We start from the raw sequence: 18,152 nt of genomic DNA on the forward strand, positions 1-18,152 counted from the left end.
TGTCCAAATACCTGGTCCTTCCCCAGTGCCTCTGGTGTGAAACTGCCCGGCTAACACATGGCAGCGAGTCTGCAGGGACAGCCAGCACTGCCCAGTGCTGCTTATGGTATCAAGGGAGCATTAGAAAAGAAAGTGTGTCCAACCTGGGCCAGTGGCAGCAGTGGATGGGACACATCATTTCCCCAGAGCACCCCAATCCAGGCTTCTTGGCCAGGATTATGAGGGAGAGTGCGACACTGGCGAAGTGCAGTGACATGGACACCTCTTAATGTAAAACAGACCATGTTCACCCAGTCAGTTCAGAGAGCATCAAGACAACCCACTGTGGTCATCCTCAAGCATTAAGGACTGCGGGAAGAACTTCAGAGGTCATTTCACGCATGAGCCATGAAACAGCCATCCCATAAAATCCACTGTCAGTTGGGAACAGGGTAGGCTGGGTTTACACTGATGAATTAGAGGAAAGAAAAGGAATAAAGGAGAGAGTATTACTAATCTCTGAACTGACTTTCTTTCTAGAAGGATTAAGGAATGATTCCAGAGTAATTGTCAGCACCATTCCAGAAATGTAAAATCAAATTGCAAACTCCAGAGAAATTATTTTAATGTCATCATTTTAATATTGAAGAAACTTAACTATGCAGAAGACACCGTGCCATTGCATAGACAGTGACCTCATTGCTGTTACATGAGGTATTGTATCATCTAAGTAAAGAAATTCATGACGGGTAAATGGTTGATAATCAGTGTGAACATGCTGAAAATGAAAGAAGTCTGACTTTCTCACACAAGCATAATTTATGCTGTTGCTAATGTAACTGTATGTTCAGACATAAGTAGAACTGCCTCACTCACGAGAAACAAAACCAATTTGGAGCAAGTTACTTCAGTCCCTTGTTGAGCTAAAGAAATCCTTTCAGCTGCCAAACAGGCAGTGATCCCCATGCACACTCTGCACTGTTTGTAATGCAGTACCAGAAGCTGAGAAAATCCCCTCATCCACAGATTTTATTCCTGTTTGGCTGGGAATTTTTTAGTGCCAATAGAGATTTCATCAATAAGGCATCTAGTTTTCACTTCTCTATCAAAGTCCCAGCAACATCAATGTCTAGAGAGAAGTAAGAGCTATAACTGCACACTGCAAAGCATCAGTATGAGTGCAGTAGGAGGGAGTGAAATGTCTTTGTTTACTCTCTAAAAAATGCAATTTCAGGGTGATCTAAACATCTGAGTGAAGGAGTGAATTTGAACAAAGTAGTTTCAGTCAAAAGCAAGTGGGAAGGGAGGAAGGGTTAAGATATGGCAGAGGGAAAAAACTGATTTTTCAGAAAGGGTGAGACATTTTGTGCCAGTGCCTCACAAACAAAAAGTTGGACTTTCATTTTGGATCAGTACCTTGCTTCAAAAGTGAACTCAATGCAATTGTTTTTAAGAAAGAAGAAAATAGTCACAAATTAAATGTTTCATTCTGGCCTGTGCACACTTGGCACTGGAAAAGCATAATTTCATTGAGAAAAAGAGAACACATTTCATTTTGAAGAAAGAGGAGAAGATCACCATGGCCCTTTTCAGTTCAATTATTTCAATGGCCTTTTTGAGTAAATGTCCAATAAAATGCTGCCAGAGATCAAAAGAGTAGGATTTTTTAATTTGTTTTTCAGCAGGAAACCACCAGATTAAAATCTGCAATCTCTTTCCTCAGAGCTCATCAGACATTCCATCCCAGATTAGCCAAGTCAAAGTGCAGGCTGTTCCATAACCTGTAACAAGTGAGAAGCAGTGCTCTAACCTACACAACCAATACTTCATAGCGGCTAAGTATCACATCAGATTAAACAAGAAATTAGCTAGTTCTGTGATAGCTGCACTGAGCCTAATGGGGACTGGTTCTTCTTCATACAGTGCCAGACCTGTAAATATGTAAACAGTCACAGGGAAACATAACGGAGGTGTGGATGTCCTCAGGAAATTAATTTTGACTTTTTTCTTTCAGGTCACTATGTACCTGTAAAATCTCACCTTTAATGAAGTGAGGAAAGGGTCTTGGACAGCTAGTTAATGAATAAGCTGACCCAGTCTTGCAGGAGAAATAAAGCTAACTCAGGGAAGGTCCTCTTCTCCAGATGAAGGAATACAGGAATCTGGACTATCTGGATGTTTGAAGAGTACAACAGCAATCTAAATTCAACCTACAGAGAGTTTATGGACAGTTAAGAACTGTCCTAAGCCTCCTGACTGACGGGCACATTCAGAGACACAGTCAGTACAGAAGGACCTGAGAAGAGCTGGGACCTGTTCTTTAAGAAGCTGAAGTCCAGATATCCCAGTGATGGATAAGACTTCTGAGCCAGAATCCACTGCAGAATGCACTACACTGTAAAACAAGTTGGTGAGCCTGGGGAATGGGCTGGAAAGACTTTAGTATTGTACTACATATTTAAACCACTCCTAGCAGAGCACTAATGTGAAGCAACTATGATTTGTACCAACAGGAAACTTAATTTCTCAAAGATAGGCTGAAAACCACTCGATGTAAACTCCACCGCACAAAGTGTTACATGAACTTGAAAGCTACGTCACACTGGCCAACACTAAAATAAAAGTACCCCTTTAGTGGCAGCACATCTTTCCCATGCAATGACTTCCTCTCATCTTGGAGATCTGACCTCAATACTGATTACTGAAATCATCATATGAAGAAGTTAATGGCTGGTGGCTAATGATAGAAATGCAAATTATCAAGCTAAGTCTTCAGAAATGCTTGACTAAAGTATCTCCAGCATTATTTAAAATCTCCAACCAGTTTCAAAAAATGAGGCCGTATTGGAAAGATTGATCATATTCATTCACTTCCTGCAGTCCACAATGAAGTCACCAACATCAGGACACTTAACAGCCGACTGAAGAAATTTAATGAGAGGGGGCTTCAGTCCAAGTTAAAAATTACTCTTAATGCCTGTAAAAACCTAAATATAACCTAGATATAAATTCTCAGATATAAACTGAGAATTGATTATGGAAGATGAATAGCACTGAGAAATGAAACCTCACTCCAAAAAACCCCAAACCACTCAGCATTAAGATACTGCCTCTCTTAGGCAGGCAGCAGCAGTTCCAAGAGCTTCAGCCCACTGTCCAGCTTCAGTGTTCAAAGCGTATTCCACAGCAGTGCCATTGCTGGTTTGTAGATTGAATATCCAAAGTTACCACAGCTGTCTTAGGCAACATTAAGCAAAACTGTTTCTAATTATGGGTGGCAGTGTTAGCCACAACACCATGCTCCAGAAATCTGTGGTTTTTTAAAGTTAAATGCCATCTTTCTCCCACCATGGCCCACCCACCATGGAATCATGAAGAATTACAGGCTGCAAAGACAAAACATAGTGAAATAACAGATAAGATAATGTAAGTTTCTAACACACAAAGCAAGAGTGTTTGTCGAAACAGCAGAAAATGCAGTCAGGTCTTAAAAAATATACTGTGGAGATCTTAAAAACAGCAAGCCACAATTTGGACAAACCCAGACAAAGCTAAGGGGAGTATTTGTTGCTTATGTGCTCTACCATGCTTTATGCAGTTGAGGTCTTACTCATCCATCTTTAACACCAGGGATGGGAAGGGGTACAGAGAAATCTATGTCATTGCTAATAAGCATTAAAAGCTTAGTTTTAGAGAGAAAGTATTATGGGGTTTTTTTATCATCAGTAGATTGATGTCTAAATACAAGCAGGGTTCATAGATTCAGGATGCAAATTTTTCCTGAGTGCAGGGAAAAGTCTGGAATAAATCTTAAATGAGTGCAACATTCTAGTTCAGGTTAAAGCCAACTAGCTGATACTGTTTTTGTCCCACCCAGAGAACTGAGGATTCCAGCCCTCAAGTTTGCCAGCCTTCAGCTCAGTGTCCACCCAGGGAAATCTGGTTGTGGGGGCACCCATTAACTGCTGCAACACTGGCAAACATTTTTATTCCCACCTGCTGCCATGTCTCACTCTTACTGGCAAGAACCATTCTTCATAGGAAAATAAGACTTATTTGTGCCAGCATAAATCTGCCCAGGAGTTTAGGGAACAGTGTTTTCCTGTTCTGATAATTTCTGCAAAATTAAAATTTTCTTTAGAACATTTCTATTTCCAGGCCTGTGGTAGGAAGAATCCTATTCATCTAAAAAAGGTGTTGAGAGACATCTATAAAGACCAATTTTAACATACACTTTCACTCCTGGTAACCTTAGCAGAAATGTCTAGCTCAGGTCTCTGCATCCATCACACTGGAGACAATGAAAAGGACAACAGAGTCAGAATGTGAGGTGACCACTTGAACAAGAAAAGTGCATTGATGCCACAAGCAGTTTCCTGCTTGCCTGCTCTCCTTTCCTTCCTTCCTTCCTTCCTTCCTTCCTTCCTTCCTTCCTTCCTTCCTTCCTTCCTTCCTTCCTTCCTTCCTTCCTTCCTTCCTTCCTTCCTTCCTTCCTTCCTTCCTTCCTTCCTTCCTTCCTTCCTTCCTTCCTTCCTTCCTTCCTTCCTTCCTTCCTTCCTTCCTTCCTTCCTTCCTTCCTTCCTTCCTTCCTTCCTTCCTTCCTTCCTTCCTTCCTTCCTTCCTTCCTTCCTTCCTTCCTTCCTTCCTTCCTTCCTTCCTTCCTTCCTTCCTTCCTTTTTGTTTGTCATCATTCAGCTTTGCCTTCAGTCCAGTCTGTCTTCTCTCTATAGGTTTCTCTGTCCTATGCAGCACAACAGAAAGCTTAAGAGGAGCTAGAAGAACAACAGCAGCAATGCCAGGAGCCATCACATATCCTCCCTTCTTTTCTCTTCTTTCAGGTGGGAAAAGAAAATTACTTGCCTCCATGAAATCCATATTGAAAAGTAGTTCTGTAGGACTACAACTCAGATTGTTGGAAGAATATCTCAGGTCAAATCACAGAAAGGAAACTGGAACCTGCTAGGAGGGGCTTTAAAACCATCAATCCTATCACTCAATGTGCACTCTAAGGAGACTATCATAGCTTCTTTCTCAGCATGGCTCAGAAATACAGATAGCACCCTACCCCATCTTTTCAGCTGCCTCTGGGCTGCAGTGCCCAGCCACAGAATAGTTGAAGACAATCCAGTAAGGAGTTCATGAGCTGTGCTATCAGATTCCAAACAGGTTCCCAAGACCCAGTGACTGAGAACAGCAAAGGTAGCTGAAAACTGACTTTTTGTTTCCTCCTTCCTCCAATGAAAAAGGAAACAAAAATTGGTATGAATCTTTTTAGATTATTTTCTTGACAAAAGAGTCTGCTCATGTCGAGTGAGAAGGAATTTCTTGTAATTCTAGTGTGTACCTTGAGAAAAGTTAATTACTTCAGTATGCATGATGCCTCTCTCCAATCAAGTAAATAAACATACATGTAGACTGAGTATAAATGCTAACTGGTAATACAAGGGATTGCATATATTCATGCTTTGACATTATTAAATTGTAGAGAGGATTGGAATGGGGGTTCAAAATCAGTTACTACAGGTTGCATACAATCAAATAATACAGATTACTTCTGTGGATTAGTCAAAGGCCTTGCACAAGTTAAAAAAAGGTCTGAAGGCAAGCAGTGAAGTTTTTAAATCATATTCACCTGAAGAAAGAGTGAAGAGACAAAGCACTAATGGAAGTTGAAATTACACATGTGAAAAATAATGCTTTATAGGGAAAGGCTATAAAAGACAACCAAGAATAGTTAATTCTCTGCTGCAAAGACACACACTGTCACACAAAGATGTGAAAACTCAGGCAGATAGGAACCCATCTGTACCACAGAGCTTCATAAAAAATAACAGCAAAGCATACTGGGGAAGAGGTCATACAGAGTTTCCTAAAAAGATTTCATCTAATCTAAAACAGCATTTCCTCTTTCCATCCTATACAACCATAACATTAATCTAATACATGCAAAGGGAAAGTGAAGATTCATGCCAGCACTGTGAAATGCAGCAAAGGGAACCACAGTTTCCAGTTACTCCAATTACTATGAATTAGAAAAAGCATAGGTAGGGGCAGGACTCCTTAAGCAACGTCACTAACATCTATACAAACAGCTGTAATATAATTTAGACTCCACCTTCAAATCAAAATCAACTTAATGCAACTCATGAAGAAGGCTATTAAAACACAAACACGTTTAGGAAGATCCTCTATTATCATCAAATGATAGAAAGACTCTTAAAATGAGTCCTACACAACACTTCTTAATTTCCTGCCTACCTTCACTATAGCAATTAACAGGACCAGTTTCTGCAGTCCAATGAATGGAGAAGAGAAAGTAAAAGACTAGAATGAAGATAATTCTTGGTTAATGTAATGGTTCATTAAGAAATAATTAAAAAAATCCAGGGGCAAAAGTAATAATTTACAAAATGGAAAAGGGAAACAAAATCAATAGAGGAGGATGTTTTATTTTAAGCTTCAAAGAGCATATTGTAAACAACGGGGAGCTTAGAAAAGTATATGTACAAGTATGTTACTCAACAATGTCTTTTTAAAGATTATTTGTACCAAAAAAGACCTTGTAGAATTTGTTCAATAAAGTAGTATTTACAGAGGAATATACAGTTGGGACGTTGGAAGCAGAACATTTATTTGTAAGGAATATTACACAAACTGAACCGAGACCCTAAAGTTTTCAAATCTTCATTACATTTGTGCGCCTTATATTTAGATGAAATAAATTTTTAAATTTTATTTTATTCTCTAGAGGCAGTTCACTGCAAATTTAGAAACCAACAACATGAACTAAACAAACCCATCCTGCTAAAGAGCCCAATGAGGACACAAATTTTGTTGTTTAATTTAGTTGGAGCAGGACTCAGGTCGACTGGACATCTTACATGATTATTTTTGGCCCTATATGTTAATCTGGGAAGAAATGGGAGAAGGAGAAGGGAGAAGAGTACAAAATCTCCTGCTACTGACACATGGAAACTTCTCACTGAGGTGAGTTCTGGGTGTGCAAGAAACATGATGCAGGATGAAGCTTTGTGTCAGCTTTACCTAGACAGGATGAATTTTTGTAGACATAGGTTTTTTCATGCTAAAAGCCAACATAAGCCACATTAACAAAACTATTTTTTTTCTCTATATCCCCTGGGGGTCTATACCAATATGGTTTGCCTCAGTTTGCTTCTTCTCTGTAACAGGGGCATGAGACATCTCACACCCCTGTTACAGAGGAGAAGCTGATCTCAGAGCCAAGTCCAATACTCTTCTCCTGGCACACAAGACTATCCTGCATCCCTGCTAGGCTGCATCACATATGACACTAACAGTGCTATGCAACCCTCTGTGAGCAGATTTGGCAGCCAACAAAACCCTCCAGTGCTTATACAAAGTAGAACACCTTTTTTTTCCCAGACAAAATGCCTAACAATTTAGAATTTGGGATGTTCACGTCTCACTGCTGCCTCACAGGACAATTTAGGATTGCAACAGTGGGAACTTACATTCCTCTCCTGCTGAGTAACCCCTGTTGCTTACTGCTGATGTATGGGCGCACCTGTACACTTTTCAAAGTCCACTACAACTTCAGGAAGGACTGAAGTACACAGGTTTTCTACACATGGCATCATGCTTGACAGAATGATCCATGCCAAGAGCACTTAACATTTAGGTACTTCCTCTACAACCAACTCACAATGAGCTGTGGAATTACCAAAGCAAAAAATAATACTAAAATGAACAGAGCTGTTTTCATTTTTTAAACCCCTCTTTCAGCAGAAGTACTTCTCCGAGTTGCTCAAGAGCAAACCTCTTCTACCATGCAGAAGAGACACATCAATCCTATTGGGAGAAGACAGTCCTTTGAAATGGACACAAAATCTGATAACAAAAAAGAAATCAGCCACTGAGCCTGGTCTTTGCTACTCCAGCAGTTTTTGTTTGGGTTTGTGCCTAACACAGTACAGAAAAGTTTTAAGCATCTAACAGGATAATATTATTAAGGAGAAAGGAAAACAGAACAATCTTCACTTACCACATCCAATTTTCAAATAACAAAGATACCTAGCACATGTATGAATGGCTTCTTTAAAGTAAGAGAGAGAGCAGAGTTGACCTTTATTTTCATTATTTTAAAAAAGTTTTTCCTTAAAGTAAATATTCAGTCTTTATTTTACAGTAAGTGCTTTCTAAAATTTCATGTCTTCACAAAAATTGCATTTAAAATTTGAAGTAAAATGTATTTCAAACAAAAATACTGTGCAACTTCAGCACTTCTTTTCTTTTTTTAAATATCGAAATAAATAAAATAGTTGTCTTTTTCAGTTTGTTTGTTTTTCAGTCAGTTCTACTGTAGATCGATTCCAGTTTGACCTGGGTTATACACACGCTTAAAAGAAAGTGAAATCAAAACTTAAAAAAACTTCTTTGTATTGCACCAGGTTAGGGCATCCCCAGAACTTTTCTCAACAGTTGGTAGCCAACTTCCCACAGTCCAGGCTCCTATGCCGAATGGAACACGGGTACAGAAGAGTCAGGGTAAGGGAAGAAGTATCCTGGCTTCTCTTGGTCTTCTTCTGAAATGTCTTGCTTGAAGGATGCTGGAGTCCATGAGGGCAGGGCTAACTGCAAGGGGGAAAGGCAATACAAAGTGAAACTAAACAAACTCAGAAGGACAACCAAAGCAAGTTTGCAGAGAAAACACTGCTTGTCTTCTAGTTCTTTGAAAATGTAGCTCAACAGACTCAGTTTCAACTGACTGTGGAAGCCATAAATTAATACAAAACAAATAGGATATGAAAGAACATATTCAAGAGAAAGGCACTGAATGCAGTCAGTCTTAGTTATTGTGAACAACATTAAATGACCTTCATCAATCAGCTTAAGACAGCTGTCTCTTCAATGGAGGTTAAGACCTTTGCTTAATGAAGTCTGCTCTGATTACCTTGCTATATTACAAATTATTTTTACAGAGCCAGAAGCGTGTGCAGCATGGCACAAAAGACATTTTCAGAAGTCTGAATGATACCCATGGGGTGGTGGCAGCAATGTGATAACTCCTGGAAAGAATGAGAGATTGCATTTTGCATTGCATTTATTTCATGAATTGACTAAGGAACATGCTGCTAAGCTTCTGAATAGGATTAGATAGCAAATAAAATAATCTCTTTATTTCCAAAAAATGGGAGTGCCTCCCCCATGTCTTCATCTCTCACATCAGTTCTGGACTATACAAAGATCCAAAATCTTAGGCACTGCCAGTGACCAAAAGATATGAATGGGCAGCATCTGCTTAACAGGGCTATCAGAATTTGTAATCCCAAGAGCTGGGTTTTTTTCCTAAATGTTATTACAACTTCTCTTCTCTGAAATTGGTGACTTAGCACTCATGGAATTACAGACAACGACATGAAAATAGTTCCGACCCAATGTCAGTTTTCTATGGTATTTATATAGGTTGGGTTTTCTTTCAACACTGGTGGATATCTGGCAAGGAGAACAAAGATTGGTAGGGTTTATTGTAATGGCTCAGTCAGCAAAAATTCAGTCTGGCTGCAGTCCTGCACTGTGAGGGTTTGTCAAAACAACCCCATGCCAGCATGAACACATGGATGTGCCTCATACTTTACATATACTCATAGCTTAAAATTTCATATAAATAAAAAAGGAGACTATGAAATGGGTGTTTATTGAAAACATCTACATATGTTGCAGCACAAAAGACACTGGGCAAATTTTGGAGTTTTTGTAGTAAGATCATTCCCATGGGGTCAGTTCAAAGTGGGGAAGAGGAAAATCGCATGAGGAGCCAGTCTTTGAAAGCTCCATAGTTTTATGATATTTGAACAAAATTTTAGGGCCCACCTCAAAATATCATTGTAAGAATTAACCAAAAAAAGGCAAAGTGAGCAGGCAAGAACAGCACAGTTCAGACCCAGTGACTGTTTGTGTGCAGTTCGTGTTTGCTCCATGCATCCGTAGGCAGCAAACTGAGTTTCTGTCTTCAATCAGGAGCCTAAGCTGAGGTCTGTAAAATGGTAAGCTGGAACTCAAAATGAATAACTAATGTAAAATCTCAAAGGCAAAAAACAATGTGGTGAGGGGATTCTAATAACACATTCTGCTGAAACAAATGGCCATCTCGGAGCTTGTCTACACCATACCAGCAAGCATATTAACAGGGAGGTTTCATTCAATAAAAGCAATAGCTAAGAAAGCCCAATGGTAATCCTTCTGAAGTCAGTGGCAAAGTTCTCTCTGGCCCTTGTTTCAGCAGCCTAGGCTCATCATTTATGACCTTACCACATGTATACGATGTTATTCCAAGCACCATTACATATTCAAGAAATAAATATCCATCCCACAAAACTGTGGGGTGTCTGGGCAAAGGGAAGAGATGCAAAGTGAAGCAAATCAGATTTCAGTTCCATTCCTGTTCCACCACATGCCTCCTGTTCTCCTTTTACTTTTTTAACTTCAATGCCAGAATCCTGTATTTTCTTAAAATTCCCTCAACATATATTATCATGCTTAAAATTTTATAGTTTTCATAAAATGGCTGAGGTCTGTCCCTCCCAAAATTTCAACTAATTAAGTACTACAAAAGGGAATAGGAGATGGACCAGTGCACACTCTACATAGCCTTTCTTCTGCCTTATCAACTGCTCAAGCAGCATGTCACTTCCTTTTTTCTCCTGCTCCCATCTGTGAATCAGAGTTAACAGAGGACAACTCAGAAAACTATCTGTGTTTTCTAAGATCCTTTAGTATGGAGCAGTAGAAAGGTGACTGAGGAGATGGCTTAAGCACAGAAAAGTCTGAATTTAGGACCTGAAATGAAACATCCCTTTATTCATATTTCACATTGAGGCTGTCTTATTTTGGTACGTGGTTTGTGTGGGAGCATGTGTTTCAGGACAATCTTGTGCTAACCTTCCTGTAATAAGAAGGACATCTTTGGAAAACTGGAATAACCAGCTTTGTGATTAGTGGAAAGGCTGCAACTTTGAAGATTTTATGAAGAAAGCTGGTCTTATTGAACTGCTGAAATCGCTGGGGAATACAGGGAATCACACTCCTTTCTGATTTCAAAGATAACTATTTTTTAGGTACAATCCAGAATTCACATTGAAAACTCTTTTTATGTCTTCCTAGTTTTGTTTGGGACCTATTTGTCCTTTAAGATACAATTGACACAGTGCAGTTCCCTAATTATTGAACTGGCTATGCTAGTGTCAGGGTCCTCTTTTTTTTTCTTTTTTTTTAAATTGCCTTTACGAAGCATTCTCCTATATATTTTCTGCCTTATTAACATTGTCATGCTTCCCTTGCCCTTCTGAAAGGATCTTATGTAGCAGCCCCTTTAATTTGCTTTCATTTTCACCTTAGGATCTACCAACCTTCTTTACCTCTTTCCAGCCTTCATTCCAGCACTAAATGTCCTGAGAATATTTCAATTCCATATCAACACTCCAGTCAACACTCACTGCTAACACTACTTTACAACCTAGCCTAAACGAGTACCCTTTTAGCTTCCAACTCTATGTCCTAATTTCCTTGCTATGATCAATGCCTTCCTATGGTCAGTACCACACTGCTCAGTCTGCTGGATTAAACTCATGTTGGTTATCTCAGTCTACTGAGACATCTTGAGGAATCCAAGAACTACTTTCTCTCCATAACAATGAATTAATTTTACCTTCCTTCCTCTCTCAAGACTATATTGAACCAATGACCACCCATATACACATTAATGACATAAATAACAGAGATGGTATTTTACTATGCTATCTTTAATAAATGTCAGCTGGCAATTTTTATGCACTATGTGAGCTGTTGTGGCTTCTTTGTGAGGGTACTGTGCTACTTGGTTGTCACAAAGATGGGTGGTTTGGTTGCAAAAGGATTAAGGCTGTATGCATTGTTACAGTAACTGCATTTGTGAAAATAAATCAAGACTCAATGAATTACGGGCATCTGATTATTGTTTGTATTCCAAAAGAGCCCAGAATATATTAGGCATGGTTCAGAAAAGACAATGGTAAGGACTCCATTTGGAAAATAGTCTGTTCAGAGTATGTCTATTCTGCAGTTGATCCAGTAATTGCAGTTCTTCAGAAAGATGTATCTGGGTAGGTTTCAGCTACCTAGTTCAGGTGCTGTGAGGACTACAGTCAGCACATCAGTGCAGAGCTTAGGATGGGCTGCCCCAGCATGCAAGAAGCTGGGCAAATATAGGGCTCAGCAAATGCAGAGCTGTGGAGTGCCATCCCTGCAGCACAGGCCAGGTTCAGCTGGTTCCAGGCATGTAAGGCCTACACATCTCAGGCAGTGAAAGACAAGTGAAAACTGAGTTCTTTTCAAGTCAAGATAATAAGTCTTCATTACTTCTGTAATCTTTTTCCTGTCAAAGCTTGCATGGATTATATTTAGAGGAACACTGGGTAAAATGTAAACTATTTTTAACCTTCTAATTTGTGTGACATGACTGCTACATGGATAGAAGAAGTAGATGTGGGATGGATGCAAAAAACCATGTTGTTTGTTTACTGTGGATTTAGAGCATTCCTAGGTACTTGCTGCTTTTCTAATTTCCCTGCTGTTCACATGGGCACATCAAAGAGTAGCAAGCAAAAGAAAGAAAAAAGTGAAGGGAGAGAATATGATACTAATGCTACAAATGTAAGTGCAGGGATTGAAGGGCAGAAGTAGCAGGAGAAATAAATTTGAATTTCATTTTTTAAAGTCTGTAAAATTTCAGGTTTGTCTGTTGAAAATCCAGGGCACAGAGATTTCACAATTGAGTGAAAGACATTTCAGTTTGGACATACCTTTCAAATCCTGCTGCATGTTTCCTCCTTTCTGGCAAAGCCGCTGGGAAGCGAGTCACTCTCTTCTCCATTGCCCTTGGAACTTTAATTAGTATTGCTTTGGTTGTTTTCAAAAGAAGCTATTAAAAAGCAAATAAAGTGTCTCACAAGACACTACAGAGAGAAAAAACAGGGTAACACAGGAAAAAATGCTGTGGATTGAAATTTAAAAATGGAAAGAAAAGTTTAGGTGAGGTATTTTTCCACATCCTTTCTTCCATGATTCTGCTCCGTTTTGTCTGTAACGTCTATGACTTGTCATTCATATTCCATCCCTGTGCTTGGAAATTGCTGTCCATGAAGTTAAAGGTGAAGGAAAAGAAAAAAAAAAGTAGAACGGTGTGAGGAAGACATAAAGGGTTGCAGGGAGGAAGAGATCTATTGAGTGCAAAGGTGTCCAAAGGAGATGGAAATGTGTTCCCCAAGGCCATGGTCTTCAATGGTGCTGTTGTATTTTCAGGCTGTTAGCATAGCAGGTGTACAAGAAGAGCCAAACTCCACATGCTACAGTAAGTGCAAAATCCCGAAATGCAGAAGCCATCACATCAAGGGTTTCCTTGTCCCCTGATAGAGTCCGCCCACAGTGGTTCTCTAGAAACAGTTCTATTATCAAGTAGACATCAATTGATTTTTTGTTTGGTTTTTTTTTCTATTTTTATTTAAAAAGTAATTTTCTAATAATATATAGAATATATAAATAATAATAATAATTAAAAAAAACCTATTTGGGTTTGCTTTCTGTTGTCCAACCCATCTGCATTTTTTGTGGTTTGCTGATATATATATTAAAAGACAAGAAAATCAACTCTGCTCACTATTAAAAAAAATATTAAATCCACTTTTTACATTTCCAAAGAGAAAGAGAAGGAGAGGAGGTGGGATAAAACCAAATTAAAATTAAAAAAAAACAAACAACAAAAAGAAAAAGGCCCAGGAAAATCAAAACCTTCTGTCTCTTCAAAGTAGTTGTCAAGAGCTTTAAAAGCTTGTGCTTTCAGTGTACACCCCACAGGAAAAACAACAAAAAGAACAAAAAGAACAACCACCAAAAAACCCCCAAAAAACCAAAACAACAAACAACAAAAACAAAGGACCTAAAATTAAAAAAAGAAAAAGGTAATAATAATCTTAGTAGTAAAAAGGACAGCAAATTGCTCAGAGTTTCTGGGTCTTTTTAGTTATTTTAGCAGCCACCCTTTTTGTCTGCAGAGGGAGAGCTGCCACCACAGCCACCTCCTCGGCTCGAGAGAGGCTCTTCTGCATCGTCCTCGTCAAAGCCATGAAAGGTCGAGGTGTCGCTTTCTGACGTGGAACCGAACAAGTCCTCCGTAGTGCGTGCTGGCGCTGCTTCGTCCCTCCTGCCTTCTCTTCCCAAATGAGCTGACATGTATGATGAATATATCAGCACATGGGTTAAGCAACAGGCATCATCAGCATTTTTTAAATCATCATTTAATAATCATTAAAAAAGTCAGACTATCGAGCTCTTAGGTGTGCACTCGTATGTGCCCGCACACCTACATATCATAGGGAGAACTGCCAGTAAGAGAAATAACAAAGGATCAGTTTCTCTTTCAAAGAAAAACATCTACAAACACCACAGGTACCCATAGCTACAGCAGCGAAAGGGTTAATCACGTTTTCCTCTCTTCAAAAGACATTAAAGTATTTCCCTGTGATTACTTAGATCAATTTTAAAATATTTTTAGACCATATAAGTAATTAGACACTGTTAGCTCTAAGCACAATGACTTCGACTGGCATCAACTGTCACAAATTTACTGCTATGGAAAAGTAAACCACTAGATACTTCATCAATCTCAGGACTATTTTTTATCCCCATGCTTCACCTGATCCTAAAGAACATCCCCTGTAGACAAAATGAAATACATTTTGAAGACTAAGTGAAAGTAACTTAAACCAATACTTCTATACAAATTCCATGGCATGTCCTTCAAAAATAAAAACAAAACAAAACAAAACAAAACAAAACTAATATATACAGTTCAACAACTAAAACAACTGAGATGATGAGTGACCCATCTTGGGGAACACTGAAAAGTTCAAATATAAGTGAGTCAATCCAACTTTCAATATGGAACAGGAAATTCTCCACACAGGACATCAGTAACAGCAACAGCAACAATAGTCAGAAGACTTTTTAAAAAAGAAGTCAAATACTGAAATCTGCAAAACTGAGATTTATTTTGTCTCTCAATCAAACTTGTTATGTGATTAAATAATACATCCTTCAAACTCCCTCTTCAAGAAAGAGTGCCCCAGTAAAACTGAAGTGTTAGATTTTAGGGAACAGCTATTTTATCATTCAGAAACAGTATCACTTTTTGGTCCCTGCTCCAGCTACAGGAATCAGCATTATAACAAGTACACTGCATTGCTTAAGACAAAAAGAATTAAATCCTGTTCACAAAAAAAAAAAAAGAAAGAAAGTGGATATAGCAAAATAATTGGCAGATGGACTACCTTGTAGATATGATTTTACTGACTTTGTGAACAGAAGAAACAATATAGTTTCCATGACCTCTCTTTCAGTGTAATGAAAATTTTCTTCATTATCAAGAGAAAGATGGCAGCCACCAAAAAGATTTAATTGTTTTAGTTTAGAAATTAGTGTGTGGTTGTACCTTAATCAGTTTCATCACACATCAGTCACAGCATTGCAGACTCCTATGAATGGCCCAAGTGGGTCAGAATTTGTACAAGGATAGTATTTAATGGAACCAGTTTTGCACAGTTTAGGTTACATGCTGATCTACTTGTTCTATCACACTAAGGAATCAAGGCAATTAATGTATTTATGTTACATTCTGATATAACCACCATAAAAATGTTTAAATAGCAATAAAATAGGGCTCCATCTCACTGTGCCATACCAGGCAATGCTGAAATTAATTATATTGAAATATGACAATCAAGGGTCAGGGTAATGATCTTCCAAGATGGCAACACAGACCCCATGAATTTCCCTTTTCTGTTATTAAAAAGCAATCATGTACACACTAAAAGGTCCATGTCCCTGACTGCAGAGCATTCATAAGGATGCCCCTGGAAAAAAAACAAAGTGGTTGCCATTGACCCTCTAATGACCAGTCAGTGTCATTTCAGAATATCTTCAGAGATCACAACAACTGCAGAAGGCAATTTGTCAGTGAGACCCTAGTCCTCCTCCCACTGAACGTGGTAATAGGCTTTCTATGAATTTCAGCAGGAGTATAAAAAGGCCATTTCCTTGGCATAAGAACATTCCACATCACATTTCAGCCACCAAGAAACAGACATCTTTCAGTGACTATGATACAGAAGGAGCAGCAGCCATACTGAATTTCAAGGCCTCTTTGATTCTCAGATTTTCATATGATTGTCTTATCACCACTAGTATCACCACTGTACAAAAATACCACAACTGGAAACTTGGACCAAAGCTGGAATATGCAGTAGTTAGAAGTCTCCCCTTCCCTCTACCATCGCCACCACCTCCTACATGAGCTATAAATAACTGTTCAGCTGGTATAAAATTTAAAAAAAAAAAAAAGGAAAGAAAAAAAAGAGAAAGAAAGGAAGGAAGAAAACAACAGCCCAGAAATAAAGACAACTCAGAATGGGAAAGACACAATTACCGACATTTAAAAAGAGAGAAGGGAAGAAAAGGGAGAAATAAAAACCTCTTTAAACAAAACTAATGATAGTCATCTTGTAAGAGGATAATTCTTGACAGCTACCCCCACCCCTACCCTGTAATTTCCTCCCTCTTTCTTTTTTGGTTGAAGAAATGCATGAAATGTGTAATCAATGGAAATGCTTGTCATGCAACTTTCATAAATCTTGCAAGTAATTCATAGTTGTAATTGTGGCATTTGGAGACAGAAACCATTCTTTAGCATTGTCATAGGATTTTCTCCTTCCATGTGAAGAACAACTAATACATGTATCAATGTTCCCAAAATCCATTTTTTTTAATTTCATAAGACCTCATTAGCTTAAAAATGTTAATCCAACAATAGACTTTATGACAGAAAATTTCCCAGTCATTCTTTACCACAAACACAGAGAAGAGGTAAGATTTCATCTTCTATTCCTTGCCAAATGTGCTGCCTTTCTTCAAAATCTTCAGAAGATGCAAAAAGTAAATCACACAAAGAAAGATACAAGAAGGAGTCACCTACCAGAGCGCCCACAGTCTGAGCACGATACAAGTTCCTCAGGTCGGCCACTCTTTTTGTTCATATTGGAGCCTCCAAGGCAGAAGTCACAGTAGTTGTTGGGAATGATGACCCCATCTGGTCCTTTCTGGGCTGCAGTCAGGTTAGAAATCAGATTTAGTCAAAGAGCATTCATTTGAACATTTCCCCCTTCTACTTGATATGATGTTAGCTCAGTGAGTTTGCAGGCCACTGTCTTCCCAAAACACTGTTAATCAGAACAAAAAGTGAACTGCATAAACGACCTCCATTTTAGGTACACCCCATATTGGGTCTCTTTTTGCCAGAAATGCCCTTCACCATTTCCTTTATAATCCCAGCCAGGCTGCTCCCTCACAAGGACGTGCTTCCAGAGACATCTTTACAGTTCAGGGACCTTGTAACACATACAGGCATAGAGACAACCCAAAATGCAGAATCAGACCTATACCGTCAGTAAGCCAAGCCTGGTTTTTCAGGCAGCAGTCATCACTATAAACCCACAAAACACAAATTCAGAAAGGAAAAATACGGTCTCCAAAACTCAAAAACCAACAGCAAGGAGATGGAATAGGTACCCTTACTGGTTTTATTTCAAGTAGCTTTTTAGAGGACTACATTGCTAATTGGCAGGGTGTCTTTAATCAAAAAGTTGGTTGAAATGTCCATGAATATTCACAGGCAAAGCCATTTGGGGGTGTTTCACCCAAGGCTTAAGCCACCTAGAGCAGTCATGTTCCCTGGGACTAGCAATGAGAGCAGCAGGTCCAGCACCTCCCCAGCCCCCAGCACAGGTGCAGAATCAGCCTTGGGCAGATGTCCCAGCCAGCAGAGTTAAAAACTCTCAGCCAAGAAAAAAGGAGGAGAGAGATTATATTTTTATTTTCCAGCTAGGAATAGTTGGAAAAGAGCGAACATACACTGGTCTTATGTAAAGGAGGAGGCAGATCCCCTAGGAAGGAGAGAAGGGCAGAGGTCTTCTGCATTCCTCTTAGTTGAGCAGAACAGCAGTGTGCTTTTTTTCTTGCTCACAACTGCCATTTTTCTCCTCTGCTCTCCAGAGGGAAAAATTCTTGTTCCTGTACACTCTAACTAGAAACTGGGGAAGGGACAAAGG

The 18,152-nt window shown here is 39.0% G+C and overlaps 1 protein-coding gene across 5 annotated transcripts in view; it reads right to left on the reverse strand.

Moving 5' to 3' along the window:
* The window catches only part of DPF3 (double PHD fingers 3), a 141,865-nt gene that overhangs the window by 24,686 nt on the left and 99,027 nt on the right, over positions 1-18,152 (reverse strand). For 3 of the 5 annotated variants that reach the window (XM_071558240.1, XM_071558245.1, XM_071558239.1), the window contains one exon: positions 17,021-17,149. In XM_071558240.1, the coding sequence (XP_071414341.1) occupies positions 17,021-17,149 (129 nt within the window). Of the gene's footprint in view, positions 1-5,683; positions 8,593-12,797; positions 14,217-17,020; positions 17,150-18,152 lie in introns of those variants that run through there. The other 2 variants (XM_071558244.1, XM_071558243.1) reach the window with 1 other exon arrangement.

The sequence above is a fragment of the Pithys albifrons genome, chromosome 6 (assembly GCF_047495875.1).
Source record: "Pithys albifrons albifrons isolate INPA30051 chromosome 6, PitAlb_v1, whole genome shotgun sequence".
Taxonomy (NCBI): domain Eukaryota; kingdom Metazoa; phylum Chordata; class Aves; order Passeriformes; family Thamnophilidae; genus Pithys; species Pithys albifrons.